The sequence below is a fragment of the Mirounga angustirostris genome, unplaced genomic scaffold (genome assembly GCF_029215605.1).
Source record: "Mirounga angustirostris isolate CCGP_5_RB_7025 unplaced genomic scaffold, mMirAng1.0.hap1 SCAF_6, whole genome shotgun sequence".
Lineage (NCBI taxonomy): Eukaryota > Metazoa > Chordata > Mammalia > Carnivora > Phocidae > Mirounga > Mirounga angustirostris.
Window position 1 is genome coordinate 56381437 of NW_026991714.1, and position 14706 is coordinate 56396142.

The 14706-nt window shown below is 40.2% G+C and overlaps 1 protein-coding gene across 8 annotated transcripts in view; it reads left to right on the plus strand.

The window, feature by feature from the left end:
* The window catches only part of SCYL3 (SCY1 like pseudokinase 3), a 41452-nt gene that overhangs the window by 6051 nt on the left and 20695 nt on the right, over positions 1–14706 (plus strand). For 6 of the 8 annotated variants that reach the window (XM_054508067.2, XM_064594341.1, XM_064594342.1 and 3 more), the window contains 4 exons: positions 8495–8680; positions 10820–10933; positions 12823–12879; positions 14056–14158. In XM_054508067.2, coding sequence (XP_054364042.1) covers positions 8495–8680; positions 10820–10933; positions 12823–12879; positions 14056–14158 — 460 coding nt within the window. Of the gene's footprint in view, positions 1–8494; positions 8681–10375; positions 10492–10819; positions 10934–12822; positions 12880–14055; positions 14159–14706 lie in introns of those variants that run through there. The other 2 variants (XM_064594344.1, XM_045877484.3) reach the window with 2 other exon arrangements.

The following is a 14706-nucleotide window of genomic DNA, read 5'->3' on the forward strand; positions in this document are numbered from 1 at the left end:
GGCTTCAGTTTCCTCTTCAGGGAAGAGGTCCTCCCAGCTTGCACCTTCTGGCCGCTGCTCCTGGAAGGGCACTGTCAGGGGACCCCAGCCTCTTATCAGAAACATGATTGTACCTTGGAATATAATTCAATAGAGCAATCCTAAGTGTCATTTTGAATTAGAGAAAACAAAGGCATTAGTTGGTATTAGTTGGTATTTCCTTGGATATTGAGCCATTCAGATTATCTTCGGGAAGGTTCTTCAGGGGACGCAGAGTTGTGGCTGTTCAGTGTTAACGGCAGGCACGCTATTTTCAGATGGACCTAGAGCTTTGTTTTGTTAGAGTTATGATCTGTATTACCGTGAGTCCCTTCGTGCTAGCAATAAGTAGGAGACAGGGATATCTATTTCATAGGTTTTTTTAAATGGCTTTTACCTTTTTTAATGATTATAAAGGGTTTTAGTATGTATCTCTATTAGTAATACAATTTCAGCATTTTATTGATCATATCAGTTCATTATTTAATGTTATTTGATCAGGCATGAAGTTAACAGTTATGGTGCCTAAGGAAAATGTTCCCCTTGGGATGCATTTTCTGTTAATTGTGGTAAAAAAGATAGCTGGCTATTTCGTTGCTAAGTAATTTTGCTTTTTGGTAAGACCATGTTTTTGTCTTTTCCATCCCGTCCAGGTACTATTAATACTTTTTATTGTGATTTTGCAAAAGATAAAATGCTTTGCTTCCCTGTCATACTCTTATATGCAATTCATATCTGACATACTTCCAGCTATTTTCATTTAGTGAGATTGCACGTTTTTTTAAGTAAAAGAATTAGTGATTAGGATGATTATTACTAGTGAAATACTAGAGATTTATCATCTTAGTTTTTTTTTGTAAGACCGTAAGATTTTTTAATATTATATTACTCTTTATGGTGTATGTACCAAGAAAGTTTGAAAAACCCAGATCATAAAGTTTTCTTGTTTTGTTTTTTAAGTAGGCTCTGCGCCCAGCATGGAGCCCAGCACAAGGCTTGATCTCACGACCCTGAGATCAAGACCTGAGCTGTGATCAAGAGTCAGATGCTTAACCAACTGGGCCACCCAGGCGCCCCCAGATCATAAAGTTCTTAAAGGAAAAAAAGATCTGTCAATGTTTGAGGACTTCTGGGTGGGAGGAATTTCAGAGCTTGAGAAGGAACATTTTTCCCCCCTTAGTACCTACTCTTCTAAACCATGGCTGAGTCTTTTCCAGTAGTTCTTACTTTTCTCGTATGTTCTGCAGGCCATCTTGTGGCTTTGAATACCTGATACATGAATCTGAGGAATTTGAAATGGCAACAAAATGATACGGAGTTTTGAGTTAGATCACAGTACCTGAAAAAATATATCACATTTCATCAGGTTTTAGGACCTTGATTTTCCTAGATACCTGAAATATTAAAACAGTATAGTTAGCACACCTCACTTTCTCTAGAGTTGAGGCTCCCTGGTCCTCCCTCTGATAGTTTTAATGACCACTTCAAGAGGATATACAATGTTTTCCTTGCAAATATTGTTAGGTTGTAAATGTGCTCTTCCTCTAGTGTTACAAATAAAAAACAACAGTCACAGTGCCCTGTGACCTCTGGAATAAGATGAAACGCAGGCATAACCTTTGGCCACAAAACAGCATTAGAAATTCTTCGAGTCCATCAGATCTTCTCATTTTATCTTGAATTCATTAGCTATAATAGTAAGTTTTCTCCCTGGTGGTTATGACTCATTTCTAATGAATAGTCAATAAGGAATGATAACTCCTAAATCAGAATTTGGTTACTGTGGTTTGCTGTCATCTGAGTGCTTCGTTAGGGCCTCACGGGAAGGTCAGACTCACAGGCTGTTTCCTGACTGTCTTCATGCTACCAAGGCAGCCACACTGACTGCAGGAATACGAATGTGGATGCTGTGCACCTGCCTTGGGAGAAGGATGCTCTTCTTCATGATGGATTCAGCTGCTTTCTGGAAGGGCCAATCAGCATTTTTGAGAATGCACATTGTGTGTGATGAGCAGAGAAGAGATGACTGCTTGCATTAATCACTTGTGGAGTGCTCTACCGCTCTTCCTTGTGTTGACGTGTTCTTTTTGTTCCTCTCCTCCTGAGGCCTTTTCTGTGCTATTTACAACCCTTAATCCAGTAAATCAACTTCCCTATATTGTCCCCTTTTTTAAAAAAATAATTCCTTCCCGTATAATCAAAATCTGGTTCTCTTATAAGTCTCCTGAGCATTATCCACTCAGAACTTCAGAAGTACCCCCTCCCCCATCCCTCAGATATGTTGGGCCACCTCCAGATGGCGCAGGCCCCTTCCCAGCCCCCACAAGTTTTCAGACTTCATTTTCTCCTCCTTTCCCTCTAGTGCTTACAACCGTCTGGCCTTCTGCCCCAAGTGAAATATCTGCCGAAACCTCTTCTCTGAGCTCCAGATCCACATTCTCACTTGCCTGTGGAAATCTCAGCCTGGATATTTCATCAGCACCTCTAATGCGGGCTTTCCAACATAAGATCCTTTATTCCTTTCCCCTCCTGCATTTTATTCCTTGTTTCTCATATAACCTCTGGGTGTTGGCATTTAGAGACAATGTACTTCCATCGTTGTCTCAGGTTTGCATCTTAAGAGAAGAAGGAAGAATATTTCTCCCTGAAAATTCTTGCTCTTAGTTTAGGCATCTTGATTATTTTGTCATATTTCTTCAACAGAGTGAAATTATGGCTTGCTTCCTGTCTAAAAACTTGCAAGTGAATTTGAGCTAAATGATGAGTATGTTGTGTAGTTCTCAAAGTGAAAGAGCAAACCGAGGTAGAATGGTAATGAAAAGCTAAGCCCCTAAGGCTTGAATTACTCTGCTATAGCTGAATCATAACCCATTCCTGAAAACTAGAGTTTATATTCAAGACTTGACTTTCACACTTAACATCTCTGTGTGGGCATGGATAAGTACAAATATGGACAGATTATCCAGTGCTACTCATTTTTTTTCCTGAAGATTTTATTTATTTATTTGACAGAGGGACCACAAGCAGGGGGAGTGGGAGAGGGAGAAGCAGGCTTCCCACGGAGCAGGGAGCCCGACGCAGGGCTCGATCCCAGGACCCTGGGATCATGACCTGAGCTGAAAGCAGGAGCTTAACTGACTGAGCCACCCAGGCGTCCCTAGAACAGATGATACTTTCAAGGCATTCCTTCCACAAAGTCCCCCTTCTCCACCAGAACAAGAGTCATTTATCTCTTTGGTTGATGTTAGTGAGAAAATCTCCTCGTTAAACTTAGCAGGTGTATCTTGTCACGCTAATTTTCCTGTGAATCTGTATGCATAATTTATGCAAAATATTGTGCATGCTGAAGAGGAGTAACAAATGAGGTTATTGCTGCTAAGTTAAGTGCCTTGTTCAGAATCATGCAATGAGTTATTCCTTCCTTTCTTCTTCATTAAACAAACAAGTCACTGTGGACCAAGAATTCTGCTGGGAATGTAGGGTTAAAAAAATAAGCTAAATGAAATTTATTATTTCATTTTTTAATGGGGTGAAATTTACAACTCTGTATTTTTATGCCAGTACTCAACCAGGTAGTATTTCTCCTGATTTACTAGTCTGCCCTGAGTATTAGAGGAATAAAAGAAGGCACATAAAACCCAAGGAAAATAATTAGAACCCTAAGAAATAAAAGCTGAATGAATATTTTTTTCCTGAGCAGGCAAAAATGAAAAGTTAAAAAGTATTTGATTTTTGTTTTGCAAATTATTTAAAATGATTCTTAAAATGCAAAAATATGAAAGAGGCTGCATAATTTTACTCAGAAACCATAGCTCAAAAGATACTTGCAAGAAGTTCTCTCCACTTAACTCTAGTCATTCACCCAGCTCACTAGCACAACTCATGGCTCCTCTGGGTCTTTGCTGTATTTATATCCGTAAGTATGGATTATTTTAAAGGCATATGCATAAATTAATAGTTCAGAATTGCTAAAGAATTTTCTTAATTATTTTTTATTAGAGTAACCCAGGGGAGGGTAACAGCTTTCTTCTTAAGAACAAACAAAAAATCCTATTGAAGCTATTCCTAGAGTTGTCAAAGTTTGAGATTATTTTAAGAAAAGAAACTAAACAAATCCATCTCCTCAGAATATTCTCCTATAGTTTTACCTAATAGACAAGTTTGAAGCGACTGATAGAAAACTTGTATCAGTGCTGTGTTATGGGCTCTTGTACAATCTCATATTCTTCCAAGAAGGTATTTTGGAATGTTCCATACTGAGTGCTTATTTGTGAAAATGAAACCTGATGTTATATTGAGGATTTTTCTCCAAGTGAAATCTTCATTGGTCTCCCAGTTTGATGATTGATTTACAAGGCTTCCGCAGTGTCCAGTGGATTGTGCAGGACAGACCCCAGAGATTTAAGGCCATGTAATTTCTTTTAGAAAAATTGGGTGATTTGTAAGGAGAACCATCATTCTGGCATTTTAAATTTTGTTGTAAATAAATGATACAGTTATTACTGCCTGGGTTGGGAATTGTGGACTATCAGTCTAATTGGAAAGTCTGCATCTGATAGGGCTGTTACAAAACCAAGCAGGGTAGGAAAGAAACCCCGCAGATTTAACCTTTCATAGACAAAACATTGTCATGTGTTTGTCATCCATCTTTGTATACTCTGTGTCTTGTTAGAGAACAGGACGATGAGAAGAGGTATGTATGGGGAAAATACTGTATGTTAGGGATTTCTAAAGTGGAACATCCATAACCTCGGGATTGTGCAACATGATTCATTGCAGTTTTGGGGGAGAAAATCAAGAATGTCTGTTTAAATTCACTTTTAATCTTTTCTTTCGGCACGTTCTATTTTATGGGGGTTTTATGGTATTTGTATTTAATTTATATATGTAAATGAAAAATGTGTATTATAGATACATATATGAGCTCTACTTATCTAATGTTTCTACTGGTGTGAAGCGTGTGAACAAAAACGTTTAATGCTAACTTTTCTAGATTAATAAAATGGTAACAGTTGTAAAGATGGTGAAACATTTTTAAGGAGATTAAGTGCTTGATAAAGAGGTAAATGTAAGAAAACAAGATCAACAAAAGACATCTAAGGTACTCATCCATTTAAAATGACTTTATGGCCCAGCGTAGACTCTGTTTCTGGGATTCTTTCTCTGTGAAGAGTGTGTGTTCTGCAGTCACTGGGTCTAGTGTTTTCCAAATGTCAGTTTGATTAGGTTTCCTGTGCTTTCATTTATTTTTTGTTTGTTTGCTGTTGCTAGTTCTGTTGATTGCTGAAAGAGGAGTTTTAAAATCTCCACCTGTGATCCTGGAATCGTGGAATTGTTTCTCCCTTTCATTTTTGCTCCATGCATATTTTGAGGCTCTGCTGTTAGGATCTTCCACTTCATAGTTGTGATGTCTTTTTAATTAATTGTCCTTTTATTCTTTAAGAAATGTCCCATTTAATCTCTTGCAGTACTCTGTCTTGAAGTATATTTTCTCTGATAAGAATATATTCACTCTAGCCTTCTTATGCTTACTGTCTTAATGGTATATCCTATTCTGTCCATTCAGTTTCTATCCATTTACCTATCTCTGTCTTTATATTTAAAGTCAGTCTCATAGGCAGCATATTGTGGTCTTCCTCTTTTGTTAATTGGAATGTTTAGATCATTAACATTTCATGTAATTATTAGTGTTGTTGACTTTTATTATTTGTTATTTGTTTTCTATTTGCTCCCTTTTGAATTTTGTTCTTCTGTTCCCCTTCTCTTTTTTTGGTTTATTTAAATAGCTCTTAGTATTTCATTTTACCTTGATTTTTCACCTACATTTCTTTATACTTTTTAATGGTTGCACTAAGGATTTCAGTTTAATAACTAGCTCTTAATCATGTATCTGTGGTTAGTATTGTACCAATCACATAAAACGTAGAAACCTTGGAATCAGATAGATGTCTCCAGCCCCAGCCCTACTGTCCTTTTGTTACATACATATCAACTGTCTACATACACAGATACACGGTTAACCCTTGACCAACACTGGGGTTAGGGGTTCTGATTCCCCACACAATTGGAAATTTGTGTATAAGTTTTGACTCCCCCAAAACTTAACTACTAGTAACCTACTGTTGACTGGAAGACTTGTTGATAAGATAAACAGTCAATTAGCACATCTAATGTGATACGTATTATATACTGTATTTTTATAGTAAGGTAGGGTAAAGAAAATGTTATTAAGAAAGTCATAAGGAAAATCCATTTACAGCACTGTGCAGTGTTTATTGAAAAAAATCTGCATAGAAGTAGATACACAGTTTAAACCTGTGTTGTGGGGCACCTGGGTGGCTCAGTCGGTTAAGCGACTGCCTTCGGCTCAGGTCATGATCCTGGAGTCCCGGGATCGAGCCCTGTGTCGGGCTTCCTGCTCAGCGGGAAGTCTGCTTTTCCCTCTGATGCTCCCCCCTCTCATGCTCTCTATCTCTCATTCTCTCTCTCTCAAATAAATAAATAAAAATCTAAAAAAAAACCAAAACCTGTGTTGTTCAGGGTCACCTGTACATCACACACATTATAAACCTCACTCAGCAGTGTTGTGGTGTCTGCTCAAATAGTCATATATCTTTTAAATAAGAAGTAAAAATGTAGCCTTCGAATCGATCCTGATATTTGCCATTTCTAATGCTCTTTCTTCATTTCTGGAGATCCACATTTCCCTTTGGTATCATTTCCTCTTCAGCTTAAAGAGCTTCCTTTAGCGTTTTTTATAGAGCAGGTCTTCTGGCAATAAAACTTCTCTGTTTTTCATGATCAAAAATGCTTTTTTTTACTTTTTTTTTTCCTGTAGGATATTTTTGCTACATAATTCAGGGCTGATACTGTTTTTTCTGCCAGTGCTTTAAAGGTGCTCCCCTTTGTCTTTTGGCCTCTGTGTTTTCTGATGAGAAATTTGCATCATTCAGATTGTCATTCCCCTCCACATAATATGGTTTTTTTCTCCAGCTGCCTCTGAGATTTTTTATTTATCTGATTTTCTCCAGTTTGATGATAATGTGTATAGATGTAGTTTTCTTTGATTTATCCTGTTTGGTGTTCATTGAACTTCTTAAATCTGTAAACTTAAGTATTTGGCTGAATTTGGAAAGTTCTCAGCCATTACATTTTTTATGTCCCGGTTCTTTTCTTCTCTTTCTTGGGACTCCAGTTATATATGTTAGGCCTTTTGTTATTGTCACACAGTTTCTTGATGCTATGATCACTTAAAAAAAATAAAGAACTTTTTCTCTTTGTTCTTCAGATTGGTTAACATAGCCAGGTTCACTGACGCTTGCCTCTACCATCTGCATTCTGTTATTGAGTCCATTCATTGAATTAGTTTCTAATATTTTATTTTTCCTTCCTAAGACTTCCACTTATTTTAAATAACATTTCTTTCTCTGCTGAGAGCTTCTTTCTATTTATTTCCTGTTTTCCTTTACCCCTAGGGAAGAATGGTTATAATATAATGGTTAAGCTGCTTTAAATTTTTTCTTATAATCCTAATATCTTGTCAATCTTGGGATTGATATTTGTTGGTTGTCTTTTCACTTTTTTATGGTTCTTTGTTGAGTAAAACTATTTTGGATTGCATCCTGGACATTTTGAATGTCACGTTGCATAGACTCTTGGTTCTGTTAAAATCTTCTGGAGATTCTTGATGTTTTTGATTTAGCAGGCGGTTGATCCCCTTTGGTTCAGGCTTCAAGTTTTCTAACTACTCTCCTCCCACCCTTCCTTCCTGAGTGTGGTAGTTCAAACCTCAGTTCATTTCTCAAAAGTTTGTTCCGCTGGTTTGTGTCTGTTTTGTCCATGCCTCCTTGGTTCAGGAGTTAGTCTGAGACCTGTGTGGGTATACAGATAACCAGAGCATCTCCTTCTCCAGTTCTTTCCCCTCTGGGAAATCCTCATACTCAGGCTTGTCTTGGCTCCTTTCTGTCCTTCTTCTGGCCAGAAGAATGGCAAGGTCTCTGTCAGAGTTTTAGCCATCTTTGCTACCTTGCTCTGCGAGTGGGGCCTGCCTTCAGTTCACAACTGTGAGAAGGGCCAACCTGACACCAGAACATGTACTCCCACTGCTGTCTCTTCTCCTAACTTTGACTCCACTGCGTAATCTGCGTGCTTTTTTTACTTTGCCAAGTTCTCGGGTCATTGTTTTTGGTACTTCGTTCAGAGTGTATGGCAGTAATCATTGGGAGGCCTGGGCTCCTAGGGGCTTACACTGTCATAAGGGAACCGGAAGTCTCTGTAGATTTATTTAAATGTTGGTAAAGTGAATGAAGTCAGAACAGGTCGTAGATTTTCCTGTGCCTTATTTGAAGTTTAGGGGGGTAGGTGAGGAGCTGGGAGGGACCTTGAATGCAGTATACATGTTCAGACTCTGACTGCGATATGTTAGTCTGGTTCTGAGTCATTAACTCTACCAACCCTTCCATTTGTATTTTTAAAGCATTTGAAGACACTTCGTCACCCTTGCTTGCTAAGATTTTTATCTTGCACTGTGGAGGCAGCTGGGATTCATCTAGTCACTGAGCGAGTGCAGCCTCTGGAAGTGGCTTTAGAAACTCTGTCTTCCGCAGAGGTCTGTGCCGGGATCTACGACATACTGCTGGCTCTCATCTTCCTTCATGACCGAGTAAGTAACCCGGACACTGTCTGCCTCACAGGCCTTGCTACAGACCGGAGGGTTGATGTGTGTGGTAGTGCTTTTAAGGTATGGGCGGTACAGAAATCATAAGTTGCTATTCTTACTTGAGTCTTCCGGAGGAAAACAAGCACCTTGGAAGGCACCAGAAGGGCTCCAGACAGGTGGTTTGTGGAATGGGCAAGGGCTTCTCCAACCCTGGGCAGTTTTTTATAGAACTTTATTTCGGTTTACTATTGTCTCCCTCTAGTTTGTGGGAGTCTTTACCTAAAAATACCTGCAGCTGGTATTACTGTTCTTAAGACAAAGATAAAGCCTTAACACTGCTGTTGCTGTGGACCAGAGTTCCTATTTGGTCCCAGTTTGGTTACATTTTAGATTTTGAAGGAAGAAATGACCATTTCTTAGAAAAAGGCAGAGCTTTACACACCCCTTCTCATTTGAGTGGGTGGTGCTACTGAGGGACAGCCTTTTTTTTTTTTTTTTAAGGTTATTTATTTATTTGAGGGAGAGAGAGCGAGCACTAGTGGGGGGAGGAGCAGTGAGAGAGAGAGCAGCAGGAAGCTCCATGCGGGGCTGGATCCTGGAACCCCAGGGTCACGACCTGAGCCAAAGGCAGACGCTTCACCAACTGAGTCACCCAGGCGTCCCAAGAGACAGCCTCGTAACACTGTGGTTAGGTTTGCTCTTAAGGGGTAAGGGTAGAGTGCCTATGTTTACTTCTGGCCTGTTTCTTGACAGTATTATTGAGCTATTTCTTAATGGAGTACTAAGGCCTTTGGCAGCCCTCCAAGATTAAAAATTACTGGTCACAAGTTAGAAACACTTGCATTTGACTCATCTCAGTGTATGTTTTTTTTTTTTTTTTTTTAACTTTTTCTATTAATGGGAGACCGATTCCAAATATCACTTTGGATTTATTGTCTCTTAAAAGTATGTCTAAGATTCATACAAAGAAGAATTAGTGCTTCACATGGAGGACTATTTTCCTTGTTGGAGAAAGTACACGCACATGGTAGAAAGTTTGACTAGTGTGAGAGTGCATGTAGGGAAGAGTAAGCCCCCCGACCCTGAATCCAGCACCCCACCTCTCTCCAGAAGCAACCATGGTGATCAGCGTATTAGTCCAGAGATGGTCGGTGTGCATATAAACCAAATGTCCCTGTGCTTAATAATCCTTTGTTTTTTCTCAAATGTAAAAATACCATACATACTATTCTGAACCTTCCTTTAGAATATATATATATATACTATATATATATATTGGAGTGTTTCCTATCAAAATTTGTACATACTTGGGGCACCTGGGTGGCTCAGATGGTTAAGCGTCTGCCTTCAGCTCAGGTTATGATCCCAGGGTCCTGGGATCGAGTCCCACATCGGGCTCCCTGCTCCTTGGGAGCCTGCTTCTCTCTCTCTCTCTGTCTCTCATGAATAAATAAATAAAATCTTTAAAAAAAAAAAATTTGTACATACTTGATCTAGTGAGTAGAATATTTAAAATGCACTTGTCTACTGAAATGATTTCTGGTTCAGGAAAAAAACACACTTCAATCCTGTTCTCATTTTCTTCTTTTTTCTCATTTATTTGACTGTATGATTTTTTATAGTTTTAAATTTTGGCACTTCTGTGGTCTGTGGGGTATTTCTGGTGGTCCTTATTCCATTTTCCTCTTCTCTGGGCAGGATTTTTAAATGCCTACTGACAAGATTTCAGGTGAAGTGGATCTGGGTTCGTGATAGAATGTAGGTGAGGAAGAATTTAGAGGAGAAAAGTAATACAATAACCTATGGGAGCAAAGGTAAACTTTATCTTTTAAAGGATGGAAGCAAACGATGTAGGCTATAAAGACTTGTAACCTCACACTTAAGGAACCCTTGGTTCTCCTGATACCCATGGAAGCGGGGATGTGCAGCCAAGGAAAAGCCCTTTCATTGCACTTCCCTGTTCTCCAACCTCATAATGCTTAAGCAGGCTTATTCAGTCTGTCATTCCTTAAAGTTGTACTTCCATTTACTTGCCACAAGTGGGATGACTTGCCATATCTCTTTTTGGTGTTCAGTATTTAGTTTTTTAAAACTCCTGCTTCAAAATTTCTAGTGGCAGCCTCCTCCTGTTCTTTTTTCCAGGGACACCTAACACACAACAATGTCTGCTTATCATCTGTGTTTGTGAGTGAAGATGGGCACTGGAAGCTCGGAGGAATGGAAACCGTCTGTAAAGTTCCTCAGGCCACGCCCGAGGTAAGCCAGGGGATGGGCCCCCTGTGTCATGCAGAATTTTTGATAGCATTTTGGTATGTGGTTTTACCTGGGTATTTTCCTTCAGTGTTAGAGTGATCATAGATTTGGAGACTAGACTTTTTTGTCAGTGCTCATATTCGCGGAACGGTAGGAGTTTATTCTTCAGAGGGGCCCCAGCCTTCATTTCTTCTTGTCTCCTCATTTGGTAGCTGAGGAACTTGAGACTGAGAGGTAACCTGGCTTGGTCAAATTTTTAATTAAATGTTCCTGCCTTCTGCTCCTCTACTACCCTGTACTTAATCGCACCACTTAATGTTTAATATTGAAATTACCTTTGTGTGTCTATTTTTTTTACCAGTGTTTGACTTCGTGAGGGTGTGAGAGTCTCTCATATGTATCTTTACATCTCTCCCTAGAGTAGTGCCTGGCATGCATCAGGTTAATGAACTGAAGAAACGTTCATTAACAACCGTCATGTTGTCCAAAGTCACACACTGTGTCCTGACAGCTGGAGTTAGGACCTGTGCAGCTTAACTCCTCCCAGTGGGCTGTGTTGTACCCCGAGCTGGTTTTTTCTGACCAAGATCTACAAATTTCCCTCCTAGGTTGATGAACCTTCCTCTTCTGTTTTGTTTCTTGTTTTCACCATTTTGCATGTTGCCACTAGACTTGCTCTTTCTGAAAAACAGAACAAAACAAAACCAGTCCCATCCTGGCAGCCCTACTGAAGTGGTGGCTCGCGACCTGCTGGCTCTGTCTGGTTTCCCCTGTTCTCTTGTGGGGCTTCCACACGTGGGCCATGTTAAGTGTGCACCTTCCTGGGCTTTTGCCCAGTTCAAATGCTACTTCCACCACAGAGATGCTCCTCTGGTAATATTTCTGCCCTAGTCGATCCCTTTCTTCTCAGAATTCACCTTACATCTAATTAGTATAACAGCACGTAATTCATCCTGCGACCAGTGTTCCAAATTCTTTACCGTGGCGTGGAAGGCCCTCTGCAAGCTCTTCCCCAGCCTCCCTTCAGCGTCACGTACCACTTCCAGTTACTGAGCTGCACTCTGGTCTCCCCGAGTTCTCGCAGGGGTGGTTCTCCCGCGCCCTCTTCTTCCCTTGTGTGCCGTTCTGTTGCTGGGATGCCTCGCTTCCCCCGGGCTCTCCAGAGAGTGGAAGATGAGCTGAAGTCTCAGATCTAGCTAAGTCTCTTTGTGAAGCCCTCCCCAGGGTATTCCCTACCCAACGAAATTCATCCCTCCTTCTGTGCTGCCATGGCACTCAGCACATCACTGAAATTCTTAGTTTACGTTCTAGGTTGTGAGCACCGGCTGGGGGCAGGGAATTTACCATATTCCTTTTGTATTTCTCGTGCCGTAAGTGGTGCTTGGGACATAGAAGCTCTTGAAAAATAATCTTTGAATCAGTGAATGAATGTCCTTGATCTGTGGATGTCATCTCTGTAGCTAATAAGGTCCTCAACTTTGGTATCTCAGCCTGACTTGATTCAGTCGGAAGATTAATGATAGATTTGTTCTATGCTCGAAAAGCCTTTTATTTGTTAATAACTAGGCAGGATGAGAAAGACGTATTCCTAATTACTAGTGGAGGGAAGTGAGACGCAGAGATGCCTCTGAACAGCAGAGGGCGCCCTACCCGGCTGAAGGGGAGAGGCAGGGAACTAACCTGTCTTTTCCACTGAGCCTCCTGCTGTGCCAGGTACTGTATTCACATTTTTTAATGAGCAAGATTTCCCGTGTGCGTATTTAACATGTGGCATTGGTGTGAAGGCTTCATGCTGCTGTTTCCATTGCTGGTTGCTTCTGTAACTTGCTGTAAGAGATTGGTTCACCAGACCTGTGTATGAATTATTTTCCTTAATTTATTTCTCTGTCTAGTTTCTGAGGAGTATTCAGTCAGTCAGAGACCCAGCATCTATCCCTCCTGAAGAGATGGTAAGATGACATGCTTCAGCTGTAACGAAGGCTTCTTTGTGTAACTGAGTGTGCAACTTAAAAGAACCTTTCGTCTGCCCCCTCTTTCTTGGCCAAGCTGCGGACACCTCAGAATGCCTTTGGCCGGACAGCTCCTCAGATTAATCTTATCACCACAGCAGGGAGCCTTTTCCCTGACAGTCCGCTTACATTTTTGGTGGTACGGACACCTAGGATACCGTGTAAAGACAGGGTTGGTGCTTCAGACCCATTTCAGGGTCTTTGTATTTTGCTGGAAGCCCGAAGAGCTGGGGACGCAACACTCCAGCCCTTCCTTTGCTTCCCCGAAGCCATTCATCGGCCTGTCGGTTATTGGTTAGGACGCCACGAGACCTAGAAGAGTGATGATTGGCATTAATAATCTTGAGTGACAAAGGTTCCATCCACAAATTTCCCTGGTAGGTCGATGAACCTTTCTATTCTGTTTTGTTTCTTGCCTTCACCACCAGCTGCTGGTGAAAATTGTATTTGCCAGTAAATACGAAAGAAGTTGCTCCCTCTAAATTTGTTTTTATAACTTCTGAAAACAGACTGCGATCCCCAAAGACATATTTAATGTGCTTTACAGGAAATACAAACCCAACTACAAACTTGAGTCTAGACCTAAGACTTGAAATAAATCCTGTTGATCCAAATCAGCACTGTGTGTATATATTAGTGTTTTTCAGACGGATTTGTGGTTTTAAATCAAGTTGTTAGAGGTTCTGACAAGCATTTTGAGAAAAAGGAGTAAAACAGAAAATATCATTAAGTGCTGTAGGTAGTAAGGCTAAGTATTGTTTTATGAAACTTTTGTTTCTGTTACGTGGGTCTTTATGCATATGTGTGTATATTACCCCCACTAACAGTAATCATAATAATAAACGTTTTAAAAATCTGGTTGCAGTCAAAAATATTTTTGAAAGCCACAGACATATATCCTATTTAGGCCTTTTGTTTTCTTTTTGCCCTTGTTTGATATTTTTAAATCTTTGATAAATTCCATTCACTCATAGTGTAGAAGTCTGTAAGCGAATGGATGGTACTGTGAGGTTAGCTTGGAGTCTCATAAATGCAAACATGGGAGAGTGCTTCAGAGAAAACTTAGATGGTTTATAAGGCAGATTCTCTAGGTTTAATGATCTTTCCTGCTTTCAGTCTCCAGAATTCACAACCCTGCCTGAATCACACGGACATGCCCGGGATGCCTTTGCGTTTGGGACATTGGTGGAAAGTTTGCTCACAATCTTAAGTGAACAGGGTGAGTCGGAGTTGTACTACTGCATCCACAGAATAAGTAGGAAGGTCATTCGCAGCCTGTTCTGTGTGGATTCAAAGGACCGCAGTCTTTGATCACAATAAGGAATCTGTCGCTTACCAAATAACTTGTCTAGGGCAGATCTTAACAGCAGTGAGGAAAGAAGCTCTGATTTCTTTATTAAAAGCATTTTAAGTAGGAACCACCTTCAGCTCTGACTCTTAAGTATCCCAGGTTATTCGTGATACTTACTGGGATTGGTTCTTGTGGTCTGAAGCCTCTGTTCCTTAGTCAGCCACGTAAATGAACACTGTTGACTGATTGATGTGGAACCATCTGAAGGAAAGAGGAGGATTCAACATTTTTTATTAATCTAAATCAAGCTTAGCATTTCTTTGTCTTTATTCTTTCCAAGTCCTTTTGATATTTTTCTTCTTAATATAATGTACTTAACTTATTGCCTTTTCTTTTGTTGCCCCGGAGAGCCCAGGCTACTGAGCACATTGTTTTCTTCTCTTTTGAGCTCTCCAGAGGCGCGCCTGGAGCCTGCT